The sequence below is a fragment of the Idiotropiscis lumnitzeri genome, chromosome 6 (assembly GCF_059441095.1).
Source record: "Idiotropiscis lumnitzeri isolate Australia: NSW breed Sydney's pygmy pipehorse chromosome 6, RoL_Ilum_1.0, whole genome shotgun sequence".
Classification (NCBI taxonomy): domain Eukaryota; kingdom Metazoa; phylum Chordata; class Actinopteri; order Syngnathiformes; family Syngnathidae; genus Idiotropiscis; species Idiotropiscis lumnitzeri.
This window is the reverse complement of record NC_142396.1, coordinates 22,576,524-22,604,293: the sequence shown is the minus strand read 5'-3', so window position 1 is coordinate 22,604,293 and position 27,770 is coordinate 22,576,524. Positions and strand designations below refer to the sequence as shown.

The following is a 27,770-nucleotide window of genomic DNA, read 5'->3' as shown; positions in this document are numbered from 1 at the left end:
ATTTTTGCCCTCGTGTACAGATGTGACCTTCTGGGCTTGGTCTAACAAAGGTGTAATGAAACTCAAAGACCTTTATGAAAAACCCCTATGTCCTTCTCCAAGCTCTCTGAGAAATTCAACCTGCCCAACTCCCACCTCTTCTTGTTCTTTCAGACGCGTCATTTTATAAAGTCGCAGAATCCCATATTCCCAAGTCGTCCACCTGAAACTTTGGTTAGTTCGTTATTAGCTCTCGAACCCGAAAAAGAAACAGCTGATTTCTAACATTTATGGTCTTTTTGGCAAGGCGATAGCAAGTCCACCTTCATGTCCAAAGGAATCTTGGGGAGAGGAATTGGGCACTTTGATACTGCAACTATTGGCAGCAGGTGTTACACTTCATCCAATCCTCTTCAATATGTGTGAGACATGGCCTTTTACAGTGTAAGGTTGTACACAAGTCCCACCACACAAACCTTAAAGGAACACTTGGATATCTTAACATTGGCACTTCTGGTATCTATTGTTTATGTTTTAATTTGTGTTCGAATTTTCCACGAATTTATATTACACCATATGGAATTGGGCTATATAAATGTTGTATTGTATTGTATTATATCATAGGTTTGCATGTAAAAATGACCTCAGTACTGAAATGCCCCCCTTAAAAGACTTTGTAGTTATTTAAGGTTGTTTTTTTTCTTTTTTTTTTATGTGTGTGATAAGATTTACGACAAATTGTCACGCCTTCTTTTGAACTTGACTTAATTTTTTTCCCTGTTTCAGCGGTCTACGTCAAAACAGAGAGTCAAGTGAGGTAATATTGCTCACTTTGTCAGTTCTGTTGTCTAAAACAGCGACCGATCGCCACCAAAATGCAAATGCACACTACTCTTGTCCACTTCAACCTGTGAACGTATAAAAGCGTTCTGCACAATGGTTTGGATTTATCAAACGTAAGCTCATGTGATCACCTCCACGAAATCGAAAATACTGTGCCGATTGATTATCCACTTACCCTGGCTGAAGCAGAAGGGCATGAATCCGGAAACGACCCCTGACTGGTTATATTTCGGACATTTAGCTATGCTAAAGTCGTATCAACACTCAAGAGGCAGATGGTGGTTGACAGCGGGAAGCAGTTGGGTATGGATCTTTATTCAACCCCTTCCCTCCCCAGCTAACAGTAGGATATTGACACAGCTAATACCAACAATTAGCTTCAGGACGTTAAAACAAAACAAAATGAGCTTCTTTCTATCCAGCTTGCGTCTTTTTGTGTCAGGGTTGCCTCCCAAGGAGTTGTGTGTGTTGTCAGACACCGCTTGCAGTCGCCAGGTTTGGCGCGACAGTGAGTTTGCGTCGATTTCAGATAATGACCTCTTATTGAATGGCGCTCATAGTGGAGCGGCATGTGCTTTTATTTGGGCCACTTTGTTCAATGCTCAAAGAAGCAGTGTGCCACGTCCTCTCATCATCATCTATGTACCTCTGCTCACTTCCACAGTTCCTCGTTATCATATAAATCAGCCATGGTGAGGTTCAACCTTTTGATATGTTGAAGTGGTGGGGGGGCACTTGGTGGAAAAAAAATATTCTCTGGAGGCAGGACCTTTGTCGACTGATGTTGTTGTCACTTTTGAATTGTCTTCCAGAAGGAAAGTTATTAAAACAACAAAATGAACGAAATTTGTGATTTTTAGCAAAAAGTGTAGCGACTCACCGTTCGCCAAAAAATCAACGCTGTTTTTGAGAGTCTAATTGTGAACTAAAACTCATTAAACTTTGTACATGCATCCGGCCTGGCAAAATCATCAATAATTTATTTATTTTTTGTTCAATTAAAGATAAAGATAATAATAAAGATAAAGATGGCCTTTATTAGTCCCACAATGGAGAAATTTGCAGTGTTACAGCAGCTAAGATATAGGTCACACGACGTAATGTACCTGTTAATGTATAACAGGTATGTATAACCTATGCAAATATACACAGTATATTTGTATATACACAAATCCTCCTGTCAGTCCATAGTCCAGAGGGAAAAGGTCTGTCCATGGTACAGAGGGGAAGTAATAAAAATGCTGCAATGATAAAAAATACTGGAAAGGTAAAAATACTGCAAAGATAAAAGGTACTACAATAATAAAAAAATACTGCAATGGTAAACAAAATACAGCATTGGTCAATATCGGTACACCATTGAATAAAAGTACAGAAGTAGTGTGTATTGAGTATTTCATCCTGGTACTGTACAGTGTTGGAATTTTAACTATTATCTGACTCCATTAACCAAACACGACTTACATTCATCCAACAATTATGCACGCTCGTTTTGAGAGAGAAATGACCAGGAAGCCGGCAATTTCACGCGAGAGCGGATTTATTCCTAACAGGAGATCTAGTACAAAGCCTGGGGCTCGATTACAGCTCTGCGCGCATCTGTACCCAACAGAGGACGACGCCCCCCCCCCCAGTTGCCCAGGATCATTTATACATTTCAACAAAACAAAGCAAAGACATCCTACTACTCTCCTATTTGCTATGTGTCATCTGCAACTACCTTTAGCTTGCTCTTATTGGATATCTTCATCCCGCAGGATGGCGTGGTGTCGGCTCTTCCCATGGGCTCGCCAAGGCAGTTGTTTGTGCGCTCAACTGCCCCTGAGCCACTGGATCTGTTATTCCGCTCTCACGGTCGACCGTCTGACCATCTCACACAACAGGACCTGGATGTCCTTAATGTCTGGAACTTTCCGCGTCAGCACACCCAGTTCTCAGACGTGCGGCTCGTCCTGCACTAAACATCTGCCACCCATGCATTTCACACAGCCTGCCCTGACCTTTTATTGTACATTGAATTAAAGCACAATCAGTAAATATCTTTATTGCATTAAACTGAATAGATGTAACTTGTAGTCAATCGTATAAAATCCTTTATAGTCAAATGTATGAAATCCTTTAACAGTTGCACCAATGCCCGTTTGTAGAGTCGACCCAATGTTTTTGTTACACAGTCTGACAGCAGCCAGCAAGATGGAGTGGCTAAATCTCTCCTTTGCACAGCGAGGGTTGCAACAGTCTACCACTGAAGGAACTGTGGAATCCTGTTAGAGTTATTTTGTTATTTAGTTTGATTCCTTTAAAAAGCTCGCTTGCGCCACCTAGAAATTTTCATAAAATCTGCCCCAGAGGTTCTTCAGACATTAGCCTATATAATTTTTTTTGCAACAATTATTTGGTACATGGTAATGTTTCGCTGGATGATTGTTCTGTGTGGGCGTGTGTGTGCAGGCGTGCGGGTGTGGGTGTGTGTTTGTGCGTGTTACCAGATTTTTAGTTATTTAATCTTTTCTTTCTCTTTTCATAATGGCTTTCGATCAATGTATGTTTACAGCTGGTCTCCGTCTTTTTCGTGTAAAACCGCATGTTTTGTCACACCATCCTCCCGATGGTTGAAAAAAAAAGCCGGCAAGGCTTTGAGGCGGCATAATCCAAGTGAATCAAAAAAACGAAATTAATCAGAAAAACCACAAGCAAACTTTGCAGTCAGCAAGTCAAAGATGTTGCTCGATGACGTCCTATGCCCCGTCTTCACAATTTTGCCATGGCACTGGGCCTGTGCAGCTTCAGCTTAGCTTCTTCCGCCTCCGCCGCTGCACGAGTGGCAGCCTGTTTTAGCAGCTCTGACTCACCGTTGAGCCTTTTTCGTGTGTTCTTACCTTTACCTTGTTTATTTATTTTACCTCATCGAAGCAATGGACATTCAACTTGCAGTTATTTTGCTGCTGCTGGTGGCTGCTACGGATCGATCGTGTATTTGAGAGATCAGCTGTTAGCACTCTGTGCTAACCCCGCGCCGGCTCCCGGAGCGAGACCCGATATCCCCTGCGAGCTGAGGAGGAAGAGAAGAAAGGGGATGTCGTGCAGGGGCTAAACGCCGGGCAAGGAGGAGACGATACTACCCCGTTCTCTCGTCCGTTATGTGGAATGTTTGATCCCTTCCCAATAAGATGCACGGGCTAACGGCGCTAACCCGGCACGAGGGAATCTTCCGAGAGGCTAGCTTGCTGATGTTCACTGAGTCGTGGCTAACAGAGCTAATGCCGGACGCTGTCATGGAATTGGACAGGTTCCAAATTCTACATGCGGACAGGACACTGGAGAGTGCTAAGAGGAAAGGAGGTGGGCTGGCTGTGTTTGTGAACGATAGATGGTGTAACCCTGGGCACGTCACGATTAAGGAGCAACTTTGCAGTCGGGACATTGAGCTGCTAGCTGTTAGCATGCATCCATACTACATCCCGCGAGAGTTCAGTCATGTGATCGCCGTGGCGGTGTACGTACCTCCCTCTGCTAACAGTGAGTCAGCCTGTGACGTACTGACTGCAGCTGTGAGCAGGCTACAAACACAGCACGGCTACAAACACAACACGCTGGGGACTTCAATCATGCCTCTCCTTCCTCCTCTCTGCCTTTATTCACACAATATGTCACCTACCACACCAAAGACAATAAAATATTGGACTTTTTCTATGCCAGCACCGAAGAGGCATACACATCACTGTCCCGCCCCCCCCCCGCTGGGCAAAGCTGATCACAACTTGGTGGCCCTCCTGCCTGTGTACAAACCTCTGGTCCGCAGGCAGCCAGCTGTGACACGCACAGTTCAGAGATGGTCTGGAGAAGACGAGGAACCCTTAAAGGACTGTTTCAACACAACTGCGTGGGAAGTATTCAGTAAAGCCCACGGGGAGGACATCAATGGTCTAACAGATACTCTTACAAACTATATTAATTTCTGCATGGAGAACACCATATCCACCAGGACAGTAATATGTTTCTCCAACGATAAACACTGGATCACACCGGACATTAAAGCACTCCTGAAAGGGAAAAAGAGGGCTTTTGTGTCAGGCGACAAGGAAGAGCTGAAGAGAGTGCAACGTCATCTGAGAAGGATGATCTGAGAGGGGAAGAGGTCCTACAGGATGAGGATGGAGGAATAGCTGCAGCAGAATAAGTCTTCAGTTCCCGCCACATCAGGCAATCAGCACTTCCTCCTGCTCAGCCTTGTTCCTCACAATATCTCAGGTGAAGAACCAGTTGAGGAAAAGATGAAGTCGAAGAAGGCAGCGGGTCCAGATGGGATTAGTTCCCAGCCCTTCAAATCCTGCGCAGACCGACTGTATGGAATGGTCCATCACATGTTCAACCTGAGCCTGAAGCTGGGCAGAGTCCCGCAGCTGTAGAAAACATCCTGCCTGGTTCCGGTACCAAAGACCCCCCATCCTAAGGAGCTCAACAGCTTCAGACCAGTGGTGCTGACGTCTCATCTGATGAAGACCCTGGAGAGATTGGTCCTCGTCCATCTGCGCATCCTTGTGAACTCCACAATGGATGGACCCATTCCAGTTCGCATACCAGCCTGGCATCAGTGTGGATGATGACATCATCTACCTGCTCCACACTTCACTCTCCCACCTGGAGAAGGTGGGGAGCACTGTGATGATCATGTTCTTTGATTTCTCCAGTGCTTTCAACACCATCCGGCCCACCCTATTGGGAGACGAGCTGGAGCAGGCGGGATTCGCCCACCACCTCATCACATGGATCCACGACTACCTCACAAACTGGCCACGGTACGTGAAAACAGGACTGCGTGTCTGACGTGCTTCTCTGCAGCACGGGAGCGCCGCAGGGAACTGTTCTTCCTGTTCCCCCTCTATACTCCAGACAACAAATACAACACCCCTACCTGTCACCTGCAGAAGTTCGCTGATGACTCGGCGATTGTCGGCCTCATCACTGACGGAGACGAACGGGAGTACAGAGAATTTACTCAGGGTGTTGTGGACTGGTGTCAACAGAACTGCCTCCAAATCAACGCTGGGAAATCCAAAAAGCTGGTGGTGGATTTCTGCAAGCGTCGGCACTCTCCACCTGCACTAGTGAATATCCAGGGAACAGACCTTGAGAGGGTCTCAGCTTACAAGTACCTGGGTGTTCATCTGAACAATATACTGGATTGGAGCAACAACACAGATGCTCTCTATAGGAAGGGTCAGAGCAGACTCTTCCGACTCAGGAGGCTGAGGTCATTTGGGGTTCAGAGTGGACACTACTCAGGAACTTCTATGACTCTGTGGTTGCATCGGTCATTTTCTATGGAGTGGATTTCCTAGGCAGGAGGTATCTCGGGCTGGGACAAAAGAGGCTGGTTAAACTGGTGAGGAGGGCCAGCTCTGTCTTGGGCTCCTCCCTGGACTCTGTGGACTCAGTAGGGGGAAGGAGGATGACGGCGAAACTGTCATCAATGGATTACCCAGCCCTCCCCCTCATTGACACTCTTAAAGCACTCCACAGCTCCTTCAGTGATAGACCGTTACACCCTTGCTGCGCAAAGGACAGATTTCGCCGCTCCTTCCCGCCGGCTGCTGTCAGACTGTTTAACAAGAACATTGGATCAACTCTACAAACGGGCGGGCATTAGTGCAATTGTGCCGTCCTCGGATGCAATACACACGACTGCTGTACTTTTATTCAATGGTGTACTTATATTGACCAATGCTGTAATTTTATCATTTCAGTATTTTCTATCATTGCAGCATTTTTATTTATTTCTCCTCTGGACAGACATTAGGAGTGTTTCCTTACCCTTGTATATGTTGTGGAATGCAAGTGTGTGTGTGTATATATATATATATATATATATATATATATATATATATATATATATTAGAATTAGAATTAGAATTAGAAATCCCTTTATTGTCATTGTACTCAAGTGTGCAACGAGATTAGAGAGACGTTTTCATTCGGCTCGAAGGACCAAGTTAATGTCAGGGAAGTTTCTATAAAAACAAGCCTGAACAAATGAATCAACCAGCCAAGATTGTCTTTGTCACTCGCGAGGAGCAGTCCGCCGGACCTCTCAGTGAGAAGGCCCAGAGAAAAAGCTAAAAGCTTCCTGCTCCCGTGTGGTTTTATTGCAGGCACAAAAAAGCAATTTGAATATGCAACTCATACAGAATGGAAAACTTGAACTCAGACATTATCACACACGTCCATGCGCTTCCTGTATAAGTAACATTTTCATCTTAAAAGACATCTTTTGGTTCACACCTCTGCTAAATTTGAGCTGACCGGTTTCCTGTTCTGCTGCCAGCGCAGACACTTCTGCTACTTCTGAACCGCAAAACTTCTATTGACCTGTAAGCATAGTTTGAAACTTGATATGACAAATTAATTTCTTTGACAAGGTGTCAGAAAAACGCGTTATTATTATGGGATTAATCCAACCCCCTTTTACGCCGTCATTTTTTTTAACGAGCGATTAGGACTCATATTGGCCTAATAAACAATGTAGTCCTATGACGTAGCGCTGACGGCTGCGAGCCCGGAAAAAAAACATCAAGCACGCGAAATTTAGGACACGCCTGCATGGGCTTGCTATGCGGAATTTTCGCCGGTTTATGGAACGAAAAGCATTATGGCGAGTGGTAAAAATTATGCAAATTAAATTCTGAATGGCAGTTTTTTTTTTTTTTAAGTTACCTAATGGTGTCATTGATAAGAGCAAAGTCATTTTTGTGTATTGCCATCGTGAACTGAACTACCATCGCAGCACGTCCAGTTTAAAATACCATTTGATGGCCAATCACATCGCTGATGCCAATTCTCCAGCCCCTTGTCATACCCAGGCATCCATGGATAATATGCGACAGGCACCGATGGATGGATCAACTAAAAAGAGACTCACCGAAGCCATAGCAAAGTCGTGGAGGACGACGGTCTGGCTGAAATACTTCGCATTGCGTCCAACGACTGCACTTACGAATTGTCCTTGAGATACACCATTGCAACCCGCATTCCAGACTTGCAGGAGGCGGAGAAGGCGGAAGCAGTCGCGCTCACCGATGATTACTGGACTTCTCTCAGTAACCACAACGACCTCAGTGTGTCAGCCCATTATTTTGACCCATTTCATTTGCACTTTGTTGGCATTTTATATTACTCCAATTTGATCCCTTAGAAAGGCTGTTGAGATGCTGTTTTGTGTGACTGTGTCAATTCTCATATATTAAAGGTATTACAATTCAATAAAATATTGAATTATATACATAATATCCCAAAAAATGCGATGAATAAAATGTGCGATTGATATCAAGATGAGAAGTAAAAGTAAAGCTTTTTATATGTTTGAACGTTGTTGCTGAGTCAAAGCACTTTTCACCATGAAAAAAATAAAATATGTCAATTTTTAACATGCGTGATAACATTTTGCACACACATCAGGCCTGGCAAACAAAAAAAACAACAAAAGAAACATGTGTTCGAAGTTTATCGTGCTGTTTTCAAATGCCTCGACCATAACATGCCAGTATCCCAACCTGCCGTACATTAAAGTGGCCCGGGCTGCAAAAGCCCTTCCTTCGATCTCGGGGCTCTAGTTTTTGACTTTCATCTGATTCAAATTATTTCTGCGAAACCTATACTTATAATTAACATTGGGGTGCCAACAATTTTGTCCATGTGTGAATGTGTTATTAGGCGGCACGGTGGACGACTGATTAGCACAATGGCCTCACAGTGCAGAGGTTGTGGGTTCGATTCCGGCTGCGGCCTTCCTGTGTGGAGTTTGCATGTTCTCCCCATGCCTGAGTCAGTTTCTTCTGGCTACTCCGGTTTCCTCCCACATTCCAAAAAAAAAAAAACATGCATGACAGGTTGATTGGACACTCTAAATTTTCCCTAGGTATGAGTGTGAGCGCGGGTGGTTGTTCGTCTATCTGTGCCCTGCGAATGTTTGGCAACCAGTTGAGGGTGTAACCCGCCTACTGCCTGAAGCCAGCTGGGATAGGCTGTGAGGAGTAGCGGTACAGATAATGGATATATGAATGAATGTATTATTATGACTATTTATCTTTCATAATTACATCCACTGCTGTTTCCACTCGTGCAGATTCGCGGCCTGTCTCGCATCAACAACCAGGTCATGGTGGACGACCTATTGACGCCTTGCTCACCTGGTGAGCCTGCTGCCCTTGAGATGACCTGGATGGATGTGCCTAGTGATAAGTTGCTAGAGCCTGTGGTCTGCATGGTGAGCTATGCACACATTTCCGGAATTAATAGAGAAGTCACCTCAGTGAAAAAGGCTTTGTGTTAAGGTTCTGGCCATGGGGGGCACTTCATGTACAGAAACGAGAGAGAACAATCAGATTGAGTTGATGGAGTATTAACTCGTTCACTGCCAGCCATTTTCCAATAAGCCAAATAAACTGTTAAGGCCCATAGAATAGTGTGTCATACAGCTATTTGAACATGGAAACCACCAAAAGAAAGTTTTCCGTTCATTAGTAATCAGCAGTTGAAGCATAGCCAAGTTTTACCATTTTTCCCTTTTCTCACTGTAAAACAGAGAATATTTGCTTTTTGTGAAAAGATTCATTTCAAGCTGAACTTTGACTTTGACACTAATATTTATATTATTTATCCAATCTCCAAAATATAACCATTTCTTTACTTCTTTACAACATTCTAACAATGACAAATTGATTTTGATGGCAAAATAATTTATTTTAGTACAATTTTCAAATTTGACTATTGTGCCGAAGCTTGGAGGACGGTATGTTTTGCCTAGGGGTGTTGCGGATGCCTTAACTACTTACTTAAATGTTCCAAATTACTCCGTAGGAATTAACTAAATCCAACTGTGGTGTAGAGAGAGCAAGAGGAAACCAGATTCAACACTTAATACAATTTATTGCAACCAAACAATTGCTTAATAATATGTACTTAATATAACCAAATATAGCAACATAAATTTAGTTGGGCACCCAAAATAGTATAAACTAATGTTCTGGCAACGTTGTCGCGGTTACTGGAAGTGAGGAGGAGAAACTGCTCCTCCGCTGGCGAGTGAGCGAGTGCACCTGCTTGTCGAACATCGGGGAGGAGGTCCGCTAGCGTGGGTGGCTGACTGCTGCGATGACGGTGGATCTGGAAGACGCTGCCCAGTCCATTTGATGCTCACAGTCCGTCACTGCTGACTGCGACACACCGCGAATGGCTTCGGGTGTCCTCCGGTCTCCGTCGTGTGAGTTAGCCCAGCCTGCTAACTCATGCTCAATGTTTCGGCCGGTTGCCGTGCTGAGAACGCGCATTTGCCTGTCGAAGCGTGTTCACTATCTCTGGACTGTTCTCACTCGCTCGCTGGAATCTTACCGACCAACGCCTCACTTAAAACTTCTCCGTGGCAACTCACTCAACTGCTTCATTTCCTAAAAGCTGTCCAACTCGCCACGCACGTAGTAATACTGTGCACTGTACACTCTCGCATGGCATTCGCAAAACACAATCACAGGAAAATCTCTGCAAAACAAACGAGTGCCTATTTAAACAGGTGAATTAAAGGTAGAAAACAAAATATGGGAAATTATAATGCACAAACTCCCACATATTAAACAAACATGACCTCTTAATCATGCACAAATCACAGACCCTTCAGTACAACTATACTGTATCAACTTAGACATGTATGTCAGTGCGACATCTTCCAGTCCCGTGCTTTGTCCAGCCCGGTGTCGGATGGAATGGTGGTGAGACAGGCTTTAGACTCACCCTCCCGAACAAACCGTCGTGGCTGCTAACAAACTGCACAGGGTGGAAATGCATTCACCCTTGATACTTGCCTGGTTGGGATGCCAATTATAAGGGCCTTGAGTGAGGCTGGTCTTGCATCCCACTAATATGTGCTTCATTGTTGCTATAGTTGGGCATATTGGGCACTTAGGGTCTTCGACATACCACTGGTTGAGGTTTGCGGGAGAAGGCAGGACATCGTATGCAGCTCTGATGGTAAAATTTGCAATGAATGCCTCCATCTCCAACAGTTCTTTCCAGGTAATTGTTCACTTCTCCACTCCTTCCCAGGCCATCCACTGCCCTTGCTTTGCCTGCACCACAGCTTGGGCACACCTTCTTCCTTCCTCTTCCTGATGGACCTGTACTGGCAACAAAACCAAGACCATTCCTCCCCTCTTACATTCGTCCCACGATGTCCTTGTTTCTGAGTGTTGCCTTTACTTGTTCGGTTGCATCCAGCAGGTTCCCCTTCCTCCCAGTGGTTAGGGTGGGGGCAGCCTGGGCTACAAATGGATCACTTAAGTCCAGTAGCAGCTTCCCCAGTTTGATTTTGGCGCATTTGTACTCCTTTGTCAGGCTGGAAATTAGCAGGTGTAACATGCCTTGACCATAAAGCCCAATACTGCTGAGGCACCTGGGAAGGCCAAGCCACGTCCTCTCATAAGGAGCTAACCATTCTTTCCAGCTTTTCTACCTTTTAGAGCAGTACATCATACAGGGTTAGTTGCCACAGGAGTCCATACTGCATGCACCAGAGCTTCAGCTTGCCGGGGAGTTGGGTTATGTCAATGTTCTCCAGGCTGCTGGAGCTCTTCTGAGCTCTTCCACTTGCTCCTTGTCTTTGAGGGAGCCATCATACCAGCGACCAAGGCTCTTCACAGGCTTCTCTCGTACCGTTGGAATGGGTTCTTTGCCATGTGGAAGCGGTGGTCTGACAGCTTCCCCTTGATGATTAAGATCCTTCTGGATTTGCTCGGCTTGATCTTCATGTGAGCCAGCCCTATGTTTTCCTGGAGCTTTCTTAGCAGCCATGTAGTGCAGGCCTTGGTTGCAGTGAGCGTTGTGAGGTCATCCATAGGCCCTGATCGGAGGGTGCCTCTGACCAAGTCATAAAAGCTGTCCACCAACCACCCATCGCGAGGCCCGGATGAGAACCTCCATGCCCAGGGTGAAAGCCAATCGATAGATGATTCCCACTTCCAAATGTTGCCATGCTGTCGTGAACTATGATGTCGTCACACAGATTTCAATTCATTATCAAGGATGACGACATCTTTGGGTTCTGTTTAGCTCCACTATACTCTGCTCAAGGGTCAGTCATCTGTAATTCTGTCCTATGGTATAGCTCCTCCTTCTTCGAGCCCCTCTCCACCGCTCCTTGACTGTTTTTGACTCATCCACCGCGGTGCTGCCACCCATTTGTGTGAAAAAAATTGCCTCTAACCTTTGAAAACTTTGGAAACTTTTAGGGAAGGTGGCCCAGACTTTGTCTCACCCATCCTGAAAAAAAAAGTTTGACGAATTTGTTCATCATCGACTGTGGGTGTGAATGTTTTGCTTGACAAATTGATTTGTCTCCGTAAGTGAATGAGGTAAGTTGAACAGGACAGAGTTGGAACTAAGACAGAGTAGCCACATTTGGGTTGCTTGCTGGCCAGCAACTCGGATCTGAGACATGTTGATCTAGAGGCGAGCAAATGTGTAGTTTCATGGGCAAGGTGAAATGCTGGAAACAGCAAAAAACAAGTCAGGCTAAATATTCAAAAAGGTCTCCAGCAAAATATACTGTATAGTGACTGGGAGGCGAGCAAATTTATAGTTTCATGGGCAAGGTGAAATGCTGGAAACAGCAAAAAACAAGTCAGGCTAAATATTCAAAAAGGTCTCCAGCATAATATACTGTATAGTGACTGGGTGTACAGACTCATCTAAGAGTACAGTGAACCCTCGCTACTTCGCGCTTCACGTTTCGCGGCTTCAGTGCTTCGCGGGTCTAAAAAATATTCGGGGGCATTGTAGTTTCGCCGAGCGGCACGAGGGGGCGCTGAAGCGGTTAGACGGCCGGCGTGCGCCGAAGAGGAGAGTGGACGAAGAAGAGAGTAGACGAAGAAGAGCACGTTCCCCCGGACACGATTGGTGGCGACGTTTCGCGCGGTTCGGACCGTACCAGAGCTCCGGCTGGCGTGCGTGGCAGTTAAACCGTAGAGGAGCACCTTCCCCGGGCACGGGCGGTTCCAAGCGGCCCCTAAGTTTAACCGAATGGAAGCTCCGCAGGAGGAGGGCATGCTCGCGTCACAGTAAGCCGAAGAGGAGCACCTTCCCCGGGCACGGGCGGTTCCAAGCGGCCCCTAAGTTTAACCGAATGGAAGCTCCGCAGGAGGAGGGCGGGCGTGTGTCACAGTTAAGCCGAATAGGAGCACCTTCCGCCCGAGGCACGGGCGGGGCGCGAGGCTGTCAGTTATGAATGAATAAATAAATAAATGAAGAATGCCACCTTTCATTTCACTGTCATGATCCGTGCCTGTCATGCCGCGTGTGTTTTTGTTTTTTCAGCTGTGTGGGCGTTCCTCCAGCGATCGTCTCGCGCCATGCCGTCAGCTGCTGCGAGACGCGCTGATTACACTGACTATATTGTGATTATAATAAATATCTTTGTATCACCACGTTTTTTCCCGTGTCTGCGTTTGGAGAGTCCTGCTCAATCCTCCAGCTCTGCTGGAGGATCATAACATTCACAGGGCACACCGGACGGCGTACCAGCAGGTAAAAGTCGAAGTAATTAAATAAATACAAAAAGAAGTAATTGAATAAATACAAAAATAATGGCTGGGGAATAAAAAAATAAGTTTTAATAATAATTTTTTTTTTTTTGTTATAACATGAATTTCACTCTCTCTCTCTCTACCTATATATATTGTACTGTCTCAGCCTTGTTTGGACAGTCAGCTAAACTCATCTTCTACACCACGACCCTGAAGACGTTACTCTATACTCGTTGGAGATTCTGTCAAGTCAGAATCCGTATTGGGTTTTATCTCTGTTTTGCAAGCTGAGATTCCCTGATGCTTTTTTGTCTGCCATGTTGCTTTTTCAGCCTTAGTTACATCGTCTGTCTGAGTGAGAAAGCTGAAGCTTGGATCATTAGTAATGCTTGCTTCTTGATGGACGAAATCTACAAATAAACTGAATGGTGGATAATGCACATTCTCTCGTCGTTTATACGATGCACCAACTGAAGCCCACTTCTCTTGTAGACGAAAGGGAAGCTTCTGCGCTATTGGGTTAACTCCTCTTGCTGTGTCGAGAAAGGACAGACCGGGTAGGACTCCTTCATCCTTAGCTGAGAGTAGTTCCATTAGAAGATCGCTTAACTTTGTTAACATGGCGTATTCCCGATTCCCTATCTTTGGAAAGGTGTCAATGCGTTTGAAGAAAGCATCTTCAATTGCTTCCGTTGAACCATAAATTCGTTCGAGTCTTGTCCATAACATGTCTAGGCCTGCTTCTGGGTTATTGACATGAATTGCTCTTATTTGTTCAGCATGCTCCTTTGATTCCTCACCAAGCCACTTTAAAAGAAGATCGATTTCCTCACTTGCTGTTAAATTTAGGCAACTGGTTGCAGAGTGAAATGAGCGTTTCCAGGCTCTGTAATTCTGTGGCTTGTCATTAAACTGAAGTAAGCCGCTAGACACCAATTCACGACGTGCAAGATATCTCACAAATTAATTTGCATTGGAGTTGTTGTGATTGGAATTAGGAGACAAGGGATAGAATAGGGACGATGCACGATTTTGGTCAAACTTCACTTGTCTGGGCTCACGAAGGCATTCATCCTTACAAGGTTGAACATGTTGGGAGATATTGTGCGGCGTTAATGAAACATCCTCTCCATTTGGCTGGTGTTTTGTTTCCAAAGCTTTGGTTTGTTCAGCAGCATACTCCTGAGTGCGTTGCGTGGCTGTTAAGGGAGTAGAATCTAACACAAGCATATGACTGCGTTGTTCGCTCATGGTTTCAACGGCAGCTTCCAGGGCTTCTGCTTCCGCAACGGCTGCTGCAGTTTATTTCTTGTATTCAAGCATTTGCATAGATGCTTCCAATTTAGCTTTTTCTAGTTTCAGGTTTATTTCCTCCTCAGCATAGTAAAGGCGTGCCTTCGCAGCTTCTGCTTTTGCTCTCGCTTTAGCTGCTGCAGAGGATGTTGATGAGTGCACAGACGAAGCATGTGAATGTGTCTTTGACATGGCTACTTGTCCTTATTTTCTCCTTCTGACTTCAGGCGGTTCGTAGGATACGGATTTGTTAACCTCCTTATTAATGTGATGATTTGTTCCGACCAGCATGTCCACGTTATCTTGCCCGAGAGGAAGCCGTGGTTTCACTGTACTGTCTCAGCCTTGTTGGACAGTCAGCTAAACTCATCTTCTACACCACGACTCTGAAGACGTTACTCTTGAGTCCACAGGTTTAATAGTGCAGAAAAAAGGTGAAACTGTAACAAACAGTATGAAACAACATTACCTTCAAGTCAGAATAAAATAAAGAAGACAAAATTCGTCAATATGACTTACTTTGCATTCGCAAATAAATGAACTAAATGAGCTAACATTACATTAACTGCCATAGTAACGAGACATTGTGCTAACGCAACTAGCGAGTGCTAGCATGAATCTTTGCACTTTTATACACCTTGCCGAATTAACATCTTTTAACACAAAAGCGCCACAGAATTGTACATTGTTAATTACACAAACTTGTACGTACCCACGATGCTACCAAAGGCATAAGATGTATGCAGATTGTGCTCGATTTGATTTCAATATCATCACATTTTTCTCTTGTTGACAATCTGTTATTTTACTTCCTGCTTCCGCGTACATCCGAGTTGATGACGTTATTTCCGGTTACGAACTACGCTGCTTCATAACGAAAGTTACGTTGTACAAAAAACATTTAGAAAGATATTTAACGTTACACTTCACAGCAACTTGAATGCAATAACTAGATTTAAATTAACTACAAATTGAAAACAGAACATATATATATATATATATATATATATTATTTTTTTTTTTAAGCATTTTTGAAGGTGCGCCGCTACTTTGCGGATTTTCAGTTTTCGCGGGTGGTCTCGGTCCCCATTAACCGCGATAACCGAGGGTTCACTGTATTCACTATCTGGCAACGAGGTGGAGTCTGAGGCTGGTTTAAGATGGACAGCCGATTGAGATTGGTGACCAATGCTGGGTGATTCTGGTACACCATACTTGAAATGATTTACAATAACGCATGCATGCACGCGCACACACACCCCCACACACACGCCCCCACACACACATGCGCACGCAGACCCGCACATGCACACACACATGCACATGCAGGCGCACGCCCACACACGCACACACAGACGCGCGTGCACACACACTCAGCAGGGTACTGAGACAGTAGAACTTACACTACGTACTGAAGATCATTTCCCCTAACCCTAACCCTAACCCTAATTTCTTTTTCAACCCTGTGACAAGTATCTGACTTTTTTGTCAACATGAACAGGACAATTTTCATTATCTAACAAAGTACTTTCCTTAAAATCTTATGTGGCATTTTAAAAGGCCAACGAAATCTCAACTTTTTACCCTCACACCCGATTTTGAAAAATCATTATTAATTCAGTTTTCGTTAACACACAACCAGACTACTGCTGGGGCACATTAAGCCACCCCAGGTATCCAACCAAAGTACTTTGAATGAAATCTGATGTGGCATTTCAAAATAAAAGGCGTAAGAAATCTCAAAAGTTGTCCTTTACACCTGATTTAGAAAAATCATTAAAAATTAAGTTTTTATTATCCCTCAATCGGGCGGCACGATGGCCTCACAATGCGGAGGTCGTGTGTTTAATCACGGCTCCGGCCTTCCTGTGTGGAGTTTGCATGTTCTCCCCGTGCCTGCGTGGGTTTCCTCCGGCCGGGTATGACAGGTTGATTGGACACTCAAAATTGCCTCTAGGTATGAGTGTCAGCGCGGATGGTTGTTCGTCTATGTGTGCCCTGCGATTGCCTGACAACCAGTTCAGGGCGCCTACTGCCCGAAGATAGCTGGGATAGGCTTCAGCACCCCCCGCGACCTTAGTGAGGAGAAGTGGTACAGATAATGGACGGATGGATATCCCTCAAACAGACTACTGTTAAATATGAACAGGACAATTTCCATTATCCAACCAAAGTACTTTCATCAAAATCTGATGTGGTATTTCAAAATAAAAGGCCAATGAAATCTCAAAACATAACCTTTACACCTGATTTCGAAAAATCATTCAAAATTAGGTTTTTGTTATCCCTCAACCAAGACCAGTGCTGGGGCACACCAGGCCACCCCAGCTATCCAACCAAAGTACTTTCATTCAAAGCTGATGTGGCATTTCAAAATAAAAGGCCAAATAAATCTTTTCTTCAGATTTGGTGTTGCATAAAAACCAAACAAACAAAACTAAGATGCTGAAACCGTTGACCATTTTTAAAAAAAATCACTGTAAATTACAGTTTTCCCGATGAAGGATTATATTGTTAGTGGCATTATCTTAAGCGTTTATATGATAAAATGTCGATCATTAACAATAGCAGGTTCATATTTGCTGCGTTTATTTAAAAAAAAAGCATTTGTCAAATAAAACTTAAAGTACCATGCACAGTCATGACAAGTGGTTGTGTTTACTGGTTTTATATTATTCTTGCATATTTTATTCATATATTACTTATTTTAAAGTGTTGATTTCTGAAGATTGCTCATAATCTGCACTCCACATTTGCTCCACGCACACACATAGTCAGTCTCCATGAACAAGTGACAAACTTTCATATTTTGCCAAAGACGCATGAATATGATAAAGCACATCTGCCACATACCCAGTGCAGCCAAAGATGCAATGAATTGGACACAAGCCCTGCACAACAGGGGTCACAAGTGCCCGATCGCGACAACCACACATAAAGACACGACAATTTGAGATCTGAACATATGAACAACCACACCAAACAAGATTGTAGGATGCAAGCCTTGGAAGAAGGATTGGAACCAGATGGGGATCAATCATGGTGCCTGGCCTTGGACCCGTGCGACGGAAGGAGCGGAAGAACGGTTTCAACCAACATGACCTCTGATAGAAAAATGTGTATATATTGTGAGGGCTACATTGTAGTGCTGCTTTTTTCTTGACTGCATTCATCTTGAGTGTGGATCCTTGCAAGGATAAAAAAGCCCAGATATCTGACTTCAACTATTTCCTAAACTCCAGAAAATTAAAGAGACTTTCGGACTAAATTTGGATCAGTTGTTGAGTCTTTATTTGAACATTAATCTTTGTGAATATAAAAACGAACACGCATTGAGTACATTTTGTGAATTGTTTATTCCTCCGTAATTCGCATTTGCTTGGTGACTAAATTCCAACGCCTCGCCTCTTTGTGCTACACTTTTTGCGGCTTCAGTTCTTTGCGTGTTTTTCAAGTATTCATCAACAACATCCATCCATCCATTATCCGCCGCTTATCCGGGGTCGGTTTGCGGCGGCAGCAGCTTCACCAGGGAAGCCCAGACTTCCCTCTCCCCAGCCTCGTCTTCTAGCTCTTCCGGAGGGATCCCCAGGCATTCCCAGGCCAGCCGGAAGACATAGTCTCTCCAGCGTGTCCTGGGTCGTCCTCGGGGCCTCTGCCGGTGGGATATGCCTGGAACACCTCACCAGGGAGACATACAGGAGGCATCCTAATCAGATGCCCGAGCCACCTCATCTGGCTCTTCTCAACGCGGAGAAGCAGCAGGTCGACTCTGAGTCCCTCTCGGATGACCTAGCTTCTCACCCTATCTCGAAGGGAAAGCCCAGACACCCTGCGGAGAAAACTAGTTTCGGCCGCTGGTATCCGAGATCTTGTTCTTTCGGTCACGACCCACAGCTCGTAACCATAGGTGAGGCTAGGAATGTAGGTGAATTGAGGGCGTCGCCTTTTGGCTCAGGTCCTTCTTCACCACGACAGACCGATAGAGCGTCCGCATCACAGCAGACACTGCACCGATCCGCCTGTCAATCTCACGCTCCAGCCTCCCCTCACTCGTGAACAAGATCCCAAGAGTCTTGAACACCTCATCTTGGGGCAGGATCTCTTCCCCTGACCTGGAGAGGGCACTCCACCCTTTTCCGACTGAAAACTATGGTCTCATATTTGGAGATGCTGATCATTCTGATTCATCCCAACCGCTTCACACTCTGCTGCGAACCGCTCCAGTGAGAGTTGGAGATCACGGCTTGAAGCAGCCAACAGTACCACATCATCTGCAAAAAGCAGGGATGCAATACTGAGGCCACCAACCCGGATCCCCTCGTTACCTTAGCTGCGCCTAAAAATTCTGTCCATAAAAGTTATGAACAGAATCGGTGACAAAGGGCAGCGACTTACTGCCGGCAATGCGGACCAAACTCTGACATCGGTGGAACAGGAACCGAACTGCCCGTATCAGGGGATTCGGTGTCCTGGTGCCAATTGCACATATTGACACCCTTATGTTTGAACATGGTGTTCGTTATGGACAATCCATGACAAGCACAGAAGTCCAGTAATAGAACACCACTCGGGTTCAGATTGGGGGGACTGTTCCTCCCAATCACGCCCTTCCAGGTCTCACTGTGGGCAAAGTTCTGCCGGAGGTGGGAGTTGAAACTCTTTCTGACAGGGGATTCTGCCAAGCGTTCCCAGCAGACGCTCACAATACATTTGGGTCTGCCGGGTCGGACCGGCATCTTCCCCCACCATCAGGGCAAACTCACCACCAGGTGGTGATCAGTTGACAGCTCCGCCCCTCTCTTCACCCGAGTGTCCAAAACATGCGGCCGAGAATCCGATGACACAATTACAAAGTTGATCATCGAACTGAGGCCTAGGGTGTCCTGGTGTCGAGCGCATATATGGACGCGCTTATGTTTGAACATTGTGTTTGTTATGGACAATCCATGATGAGCACAAAAGTTCAGTAACAGAACACTACTCGGGTTCAGATTGTTGGGGCCGATTATCCCAATCACGCCCTTCCAGGTCTCATTGTCATTACCCACGGGAGCATTGAAGTCCCCCAGCAGATCGTGGGAGTTTCCAGGTGGAGCGCTCTCCAGCACACCCTCCAAAGACTCCAAAAAGGGTGGATACTCTGAACTGCTGTTTGGTGCACAAGCACAAACAACAGTCAGGACCCATCCCCCCACCTTAAGGCGGAGGGAGGCAACCCTTTCATCCCCCGGGGTGAACCCCAATGTACAGGCGCCAAGCCGGGGGGGAAATAAGAAGACCCACACCTGCTCAGTGTCTCTCACCTTGTACAACTCCAAAGTGGAAGAGTATCCAACCCCTTTCAAAAGGACTGGTACCAGAGCCCAGGCTGTGTGTGGAGGTGAGCCCGACTATGTCTAGTCGGAACTTCTCTACCTCACACACCAGCTCAGGCTCCTTCCCTGCCAGAGAGGTGACATTCCATGTCACAAGAGCTAGTTTCTGTAGCCGGGTATCAGAGTGCCAAGTTCCCTGCCTCTTGCCGCTGCCCAGCTCACATAGCACCCAACCCCTTTGGCCCTTCCCACAAGTGGTAAGCCCATGGGAAGGGGACCCATGTTGCCTTTTCGGGAGTCTGCCAGAGCCCCACCTCCAGGTCTGGCTCCACGTCCTGGCAAGGGAAAAGAAGTTTCATTGAGTTTGTTCTTCAAAAGGGGTCTTTGCGAGCTCTCCTTTGCCTGGACCCTCACCTAGAACCTACTGGACCCGACGGAATTCCAGGCAAGGTCCTCAGAGCATGTGCCCACCAACTGGCACATGTTTTCTGCAGGATCTTCAACCGCTCCCTGGCTCAAGCAGTCATCCCCTCCTGCTTGAAAACTTCCACCATTATTCCTGTCCCCAAAAAGTCACCAGCCGTCCACCTGAATGACTACCGTCCTGTTGCTCTCACACCAGTCATCATGAAGTGCTTCGAGAGGCTGGTTCTCCAGCACATCAGGGACTGCCTTCCTCCCACTCTGGACCCCTACCAGTTTGCATACCGGGCTAACAGATCCACTGAGGACGCCATCGACACTGCTCTGCATGTTATGCTGGGCCACCTGGAACAACAGCAGAGCTATGCAAGGATGCTCTTTGTGGACTACAGCTCAGCATTCAACACGATCATCCCAGACATCCTCGTCGCCAAACTGGACATTCTCGGCCTCCCTGCCCTCACACGCATCTGGATTAAGGACTTTCTGACCAACAGCCCCAGACTGTGTTGCTCGGCCCCTACACGTCCTCCACCCGCATGCTGAGCACCGGTTCCCCTCAAGGATGCGTGCTGAGCCCACACGTTCAAGTTCCTGGGAGTACAGATCTCCGATGACCTTTCTTGGACTCACAACACCACAGCAGTGGTAAAGAAGGTCCGCCAGCGTCTGCACTTCCTGAGAGTCCTCAGGAAATTCAACCTGGACAGGAAGCTGCTGCTAGCCTTCTACCACTCGTCCATCGAGAGCCTGCTGACGTACTGTGTCTCCACCTGGTACAGCGGCTGCACTGAGGCGGACAGAGTGAGGCTCCAGAGGACAGTCAAAACAGCGCAAAGGATTATTGGCTGCCCTCTCCCCTCACTGTCGGACATCTACACCGCCCGGTGCCTCAGAAGGGCTCTCAACATCGTCAAAGACAATACCCACCCAAACTCACACCTGTTCGACCTGATGCCCTCTGGCAGGCGCTACAGATGCATCAAATCGAGGACCAATAGACTGAGAAACAGTTTCTTTCCGAGAGCCATCTCCATTCTGAACTCTCACACACACACGAGAACACCCTTACCTTGCAGAACAGCATTGTGATGTGTTTTTATATACACTATTCAGTACTAAATTCAATTGCACTCTCTTATTTATTTATCTAATTTATATATTTGTCTGTATTATTGTTGTATTGCACTGGAGAGGGGAGCCCTCTAATCTCGTTGCACACTTGAGTACAATGACAATAAAGGGATTTCTAATTCTAATAAAAAAAGCATTCTGGTATCCACTGACACATACACAAAAATTCCTACGGGCAGGGCAAAACCTACTTTGTGGTGATCTCCTATAACCAGTCCAGACCTGGAGGTCACACTTTTGTACAGATATGTTCCTTGGAAACTACTGGTAGTCAGAGCTTGATGGGATAACGAAAACCAAATTTTTAATTTTTATTGTTTTAATTTGTGTGTGGAGTACTTGCACACAGGGCAGTGTGAAGCAATGTGCAGTAGTGTTGGAGTAGTAGTGCTCGTAGCCAGTGCATGTAGCTAGCACATGTCGCATGCTGCATGTTTATTTGTGCTTTCAGCTACTGCCGCCGGCTAGCCCCTGCTTCTGGGGGTGAAAAGAGGAGCAGAGCGTATAAGCCTCCTCAACCGGTACATAGCCTCTCTACCGTCAAGACTCCTGCATGCCTCCACATGGCCACACACGGAAACTGGGCACCTTGTGGTCCCAGGCTAAAGTGCAGCGGATCAGGGAGCAACAGTGGGCTCCTAGGTTGCGACGTGCAGGCCCTCTGGCGTGTATGTATGCCGTGGACATGACCTGGCGTCCGCTAACCATTGTCGCAGCCATGGGTCAAACAACACCACCCCCGCTTTCCCTCTGCTGCCTTGTGGGCATCGTATGGACCGAAAAGGCTTAGGGAGCAAACACCGACAGAAAACCCAGCTTGGACTCCGTTTGGCAGACGCTTGCAACAAAGCGGTGTTCTGGCAACTCCTGCAGTCAACCTGCAGCCAAACGTAGCGGTTTTCCGCTCTTTTGGGTAACAACAGAAAGGCAGAGAGGGGAGCCCTGCTGCCTGGGTACTCAAAAATTCCATAACAACTTGCCTAGGCTTCTTGCGCACTGGAAAGGAAAGTCCAGCTCCACCGACCGGTGGCAACACAACACGGGAGTTTAGCAGTTACCAGTTATAAGTCCGTCTCAATTGGCGTCGAGTATGGGCGCCAGGGGCTACCTCCGATGGTGGGAGAGATGTTTGGTCTCATTGGACAGCTACCGCCCGCCTCAAGCTGGGCAGCCTCCAGCCAATAAGGTGCCACAGCTTACCTGCTTCATTGGATGCATGGAGCTGAGGGATTTACCCCAACAAGCAGGCTGTAAATTCACGCACCGAGCAACACAAAGAACCGACAGAAGATTCCAGCATTACGTCTGGGGTGCTGTAATGTCAGAACCATGACACCCGTGCTCAGCAACCTACAAGAGGTCAGTGATGTCCGTGAAACTGCAGTCATAAACAACAACCGTCTTTATTTCATTGCCCTTTTATTTTGAAATGCCACATCAGATTTCATTCAAAGTACTTTGGTTCGACACCTACTGTGGCCTACTGTGCTCTAGCACTAGTCTGGTTGAGGGATAACGAAAACTTAATTTTTAATGATTTTCCAAAATCAGGTCTCAGGGTTTTGATGAAAGTACTTTGGTTGGATAACTGGAGTGGCCTAGTGTGCCCCAGCAGTAGTCTGTTTGTGGGATAACGAATAGTTTTTAATGATTTTTCGAAATCGGTGTAAAGGTAATATTTTTAGATTTATTCGACCTCTTATTTGGAAATGCCACATCAGCTTTTAATGAAAGTACTTTGGTTGGATACCTGGGGTGGCCTAGTGTGCCCCAGCACTGGTATCGTTGCGGGATATCCATCCATCCATCCATTTTCTGCCGCTTATCCGGGGTCAGGTCGCGGAGGCAGCAGCTTCAGCAGGGAAACCCAGACTTCCCTCTCCCAGCCACGTCTTCCAGCTCTTCCGGAGGGATTCCCAGGCATTCCCAGGCCAGCCGGAAGACATAGTCTCTCCGGCGTGTCCTGGGTTGTCCTCGGGGCCTTCTGCCGGTGGGACCTGCATGGAACACCTCACCAAGGAGGCGTCCAGCAGGCATCCTAATCAGATGCCCAAGCCACCTAATCTGGCTCCTCTCAACGTGGAGCAGCAGCCGCTCGAATCTGAGTCCCTCCCGGATGGCCGAGTTTCTCACCTTATCTCAAAGGGAGAGCAGAAGCTGCAGAGGAAACTAATTTCGGACGCTTGTATCCGGGATCCTGTTCTTTCGATCAGGACCCATAGCTCGTGACCATAGTGAGGCTAGAGTAGATTGACTGGTAAATCGAGAGCTTTGCCTTTTGGCTCAGCTCCCTCTTCACCACGACAGACCGATACAGTGTCCGCATCACAGCAGACGCTGCACCGAACCACATGTCCATCTCTCGCTCTATCCTCCCCTCACTCTTGAACAAGACGCCAAGATACTTGAACTCCTCCACTTGGGGAAGGATCTCGTCCCCGACCCGGAGAGGGCACTCCACCCTATTCCGACAGAGGACCATGGTCTCAGATTTGGAGGTGCTGCTCTTCATCGCAACAGCATCACACTTGGCTGTGAACCGCTCCAGTGAGAGTTGGAGATCACGGCTTGAAGAAGCCAACAGTCCCACATCGTCTGCAAAAAGCGGAGATGCAATACTGAGGCCACAAAGAGACCATTGCCTCGACTGCACCTAGAAATTCTGTCCATAAAACTTATGAACAGAATCTGTGACAAAGGGCAGCCTTGGCAGAGTCTGACCCTCACTGGAAACAAATCCAACTTACGGTTGCAGACCAAACTCTGACATCGGTGGTACAGGGACCAAAACCCCTGTATTAGTGGGCTTGGTACTCCGTACTCCCGAAGCACGCTCCACAGAACTCCCTGAGGGACACGGTCGATTGCCTTCTCCAAGTCCACAAAACACATGTAGACTGGTTGGCCGAACTCGAGGATCCAGTAGAAAGTGTAGAGCTGCTCCAATGTTCCACGGCCAGGACGAAAACCACACTGCTCCTCCTGGATCTGAGATTCGACCTCCAGACGGACCCTCCTCTCCAGTACTCCTGAATTGACTTTACGAGGGAGCCGGAGGAGTGTAATTCCTCTGACATTGGTACACAACCTCCGGTGGCCCTTCTTACAGAGGGGGGCGACCACCCCGGTCTGCCAATCCAGAGGGACTGTCCCAGATATCCGCGCAATGTTGTAGAGGCGTGTCAACCATGACAGCCCCACAACATCCAGAGCATTTAGGATCCCCGGCGGATCTGATCCAACCTCCGAGGCATTGCCACAGAGGAGCTTGTTAACCACATCTGTTACTTAAGCCCCAGAGATAGGTGAGTCCACCACGGAGTCTTCAGACTCTGCTTCCTCAATGGAAGAAGTGTCATTGGAATTGAGGAGGTCTTTGAAGTATTCTCCCCACTGACTCACAACGTCCCGAGTCGAGGTCAGCAGCACCCCATATCCACTATAAACAGTGTTATTGGTGCACTGATTCCCTCTCCTGAGACGCTGGATGGTCGACCAGAAATTCCTCGAAGCCGTCTGGAAGTTTTCCATGGCCTCACTAAACTCCTCCCACGCCCGGGTTTTTGCATCAGCAACCACCGAAGCCGTATTCTGCTTGGCCAGTCGGTTCCTGTCAGCTGCCTCTGGAGTCCCACAGACCAGTGAAAGCCTGATAGGACTCCTTCTTCAGCCTGACAGCATCCCTTACCGCCGGTGTACATCAGCAGGTTCGGGGGTTGCCGACAGGCACCTACCACCTTACATCCACAGCTTCGATTGGCTGCCTCCACAATCCATCAGAGCAAACTCACCACCACGTGGTGATCAGTTTTCAGCTCCGCCACTCTCTTCACCCAAGTGTCCAAAACATGCGGCCGCAAATCCGATGATACGACTACAAAGTCGATCATGGAACTGAGGCCTAGGGTGTCCTGGAGTACATATATGGATGCCCTAATGTTTGAACATGGTGTTCGTTATGGACAATCCATGACGATCACAGAAGTCCAGTAACGGAACACCACCCGGGTTCAGATTGTTGGGGCCGATTATCCCAATCACGCCCTTCCAGGTCTCATTGTCATTACCCACGGGAGCATTGAAGTCCCCCAGCAGATCGTGGGAGTTTCCAGGTGGAGCGCTCTCCAGCACACCGTCCAGAGACTCCCAAAAGAGTGGGTAATCTGAACTGCTGTTTGGTGCATGAGCACAAACAACAGTCAGGACCCGTCTCCCCCACACTTAAGCCGGAGGGAGGCTACGCTTTCGTCCACCGTGGTGAACCCCAATGCACAGGCGCCAAGCCGGGAGGCGATAAGTATGCCCACACCTGCTCGGCGCCTCTCAACTTTGGTAACTCCAGAATGAAGAATGAGAAGAGTGTCCAACTCCTCTCAAGTGGGCTCATACCAGAGCTCAAGCTGTGTGTGGAGGTGAGTCTGACTATGTCAAGTCGGAACTTCTCTGCCTCACGCACCAGCTCGGGCCCCTTCCCTGCCAGAGCGGTTTAATTTCATTTCCCAAGAACTAGTTTCTGTAGCCGGGAATCGGAGTGCCAAGATCTCTGCCTCTTGCTGCTGTCTGGCTCGCAATGCACCGAACACCTTTGGCCCCTCCCACAGGTGGTGAGCCCATGGAAAGGGGGACCCACGTTGCATTTTCGGGCTGAGCCGGCCGAGCCCCATGGGTGCAGGCCACCAGGCGCTCACCAACGAGCCCCACCTCTAGGCCTGACTCCAGAAGGGGGCCCCGGTGACCCGCGTCCGGATAAGGGAAGTCATGGTCCAATTATCTCCGTCATCATTAGGGGTTCTGGGGAGCCATGCTTTGTCTGGACCCTCACCTAGGACCTGTTTGCCATGGGTGACCCTACCAGGGGCAAGTAGCCCCCAACAACTTAGCTCCGAGGATCATTTCGACATGCAAGTCCCTCCACCACAATAAGGTGATAGCTCATGGATGGGCGGTCGCGGGATAACAAAAACTTTTTTAAATCGGGTGTAAGAGTAAAAAGTTGATATTTAATCGGCCTTTAATTTTGAAATGCCACATCAGATTTCATTCAAAGTGCTTTGGTTGGACACCTAAGGTGGCCTAGTGTGCCCCAGCACTGGTCTGTTTGAGGGATAATGAAAACTTAATTTTTAATGATTTTCCGAAATCAGGTCTCAGTGTCAAACATTGAGATTTTGTTGGCCTTTTATTTTGAAATGCCATATCAGATTTTGATGAAAGTACATTGATTAGATACCTGGGGTGGCCTAGTGTGCCTGTCAAGGGAGAATCGCCCCAATGTGGAGGAGCGACTCACTCCTCGGCAAGTAGGAATTTGGACACGGACTCCAAACAGCAAGTTTCCGGCCAGGAGAGATGGAACCCCAGTGAACAGGTGTGATCTCTGAACCTCCAATTCTCCCCGGGCCTTTTATTAAGAATCATAAGTCACGTCGACATGTGCCGACACATTACAATCAATACAGAAATCAATACAGGTATACACAATCGTTTCAAAGGTTCATAAAATGATCAAGGGTATGTGTATTCTGGTCCAGCCGGTGTTTGTCCGGTCCACATCCGCCTCCTTTCATGTTTATTTAGAGTGGAGTTTGTTCGGTTGCCCTGACCTGAGTGGCTGCCTCAACCTAGGTGCAGGTGGCTGTGTTGTTTGGTTCCCAGATTTGTTGGTTAATGAATGAACCGAAATTAGCAACAATATCTCATAATATAGTGTTGTGTGGTGTTTGTCTTTATTCTTTTGTAATGTTGAGTGATGTTTAGACTTTGTGTGATATTAGAGTGTTGTGATATTAGGGTGTTGTGATATTAGACTGTGTGTGATATTAGGTTTATTCCTGATTACATTTGATAACATGATTGCTCCTATAATATTCTTCACATTCCCCCCCTTTTTATCATATGTAATGTAATATGACATCAAACACACCACCTCATGTACGATTTTTAGTGTAGTAGGGAAATTTTGTCGTCGTCATCAACTTGGTCATCAGTGTCTTCTCTATCACCAGCACCTCTGTAACTAATAGAAGGATATATTTCTTGTAATCTGGAATTTGTCGGGGTGACGCCTGTTGAGATAAGTTGGACAAGCAAGGCGCGAATGCAGGGAATACAACGACATTCACACAGTACAAGGATTGAGGTGAACGTTGTTATAGAAATCATTACAGAAAATACCATATTTTTATATTCACCAAATGTTTTGTCCCACCAC

At 46.8% G+C, this 27,770-nt stretch overlaps 1 protein-coding gene across 3 annotated transcripts in view; it reads left to right on the top strand.

The window, feature by feature from the left end:
• LOC148335920 (vacuolar protein sorting-associated protein 4A) overlaps positions 1-27,770 on the top strand; it is a 173,045-nt gene that overhangs the window by 115,568 nt on the left and 29,707 nt on the right. For 2 of the 3 annotated variants that reach the window (XM_088298435.1, XM_088298433.1), the window contains exon 10: positions 8,945-9,085. In XM_088298435.1, the coding sequence (XP_088154561.1) occupies positions 8,945-9,085 (141 nt within the window). Of the gene's footprint in view, positions 1-2,579; positions 2,896-8,944; positions 9,086-27,770 lie in introns of those variants that run through there. The other variant, XM_088298436.1, reaches the window with a different exon arrangement.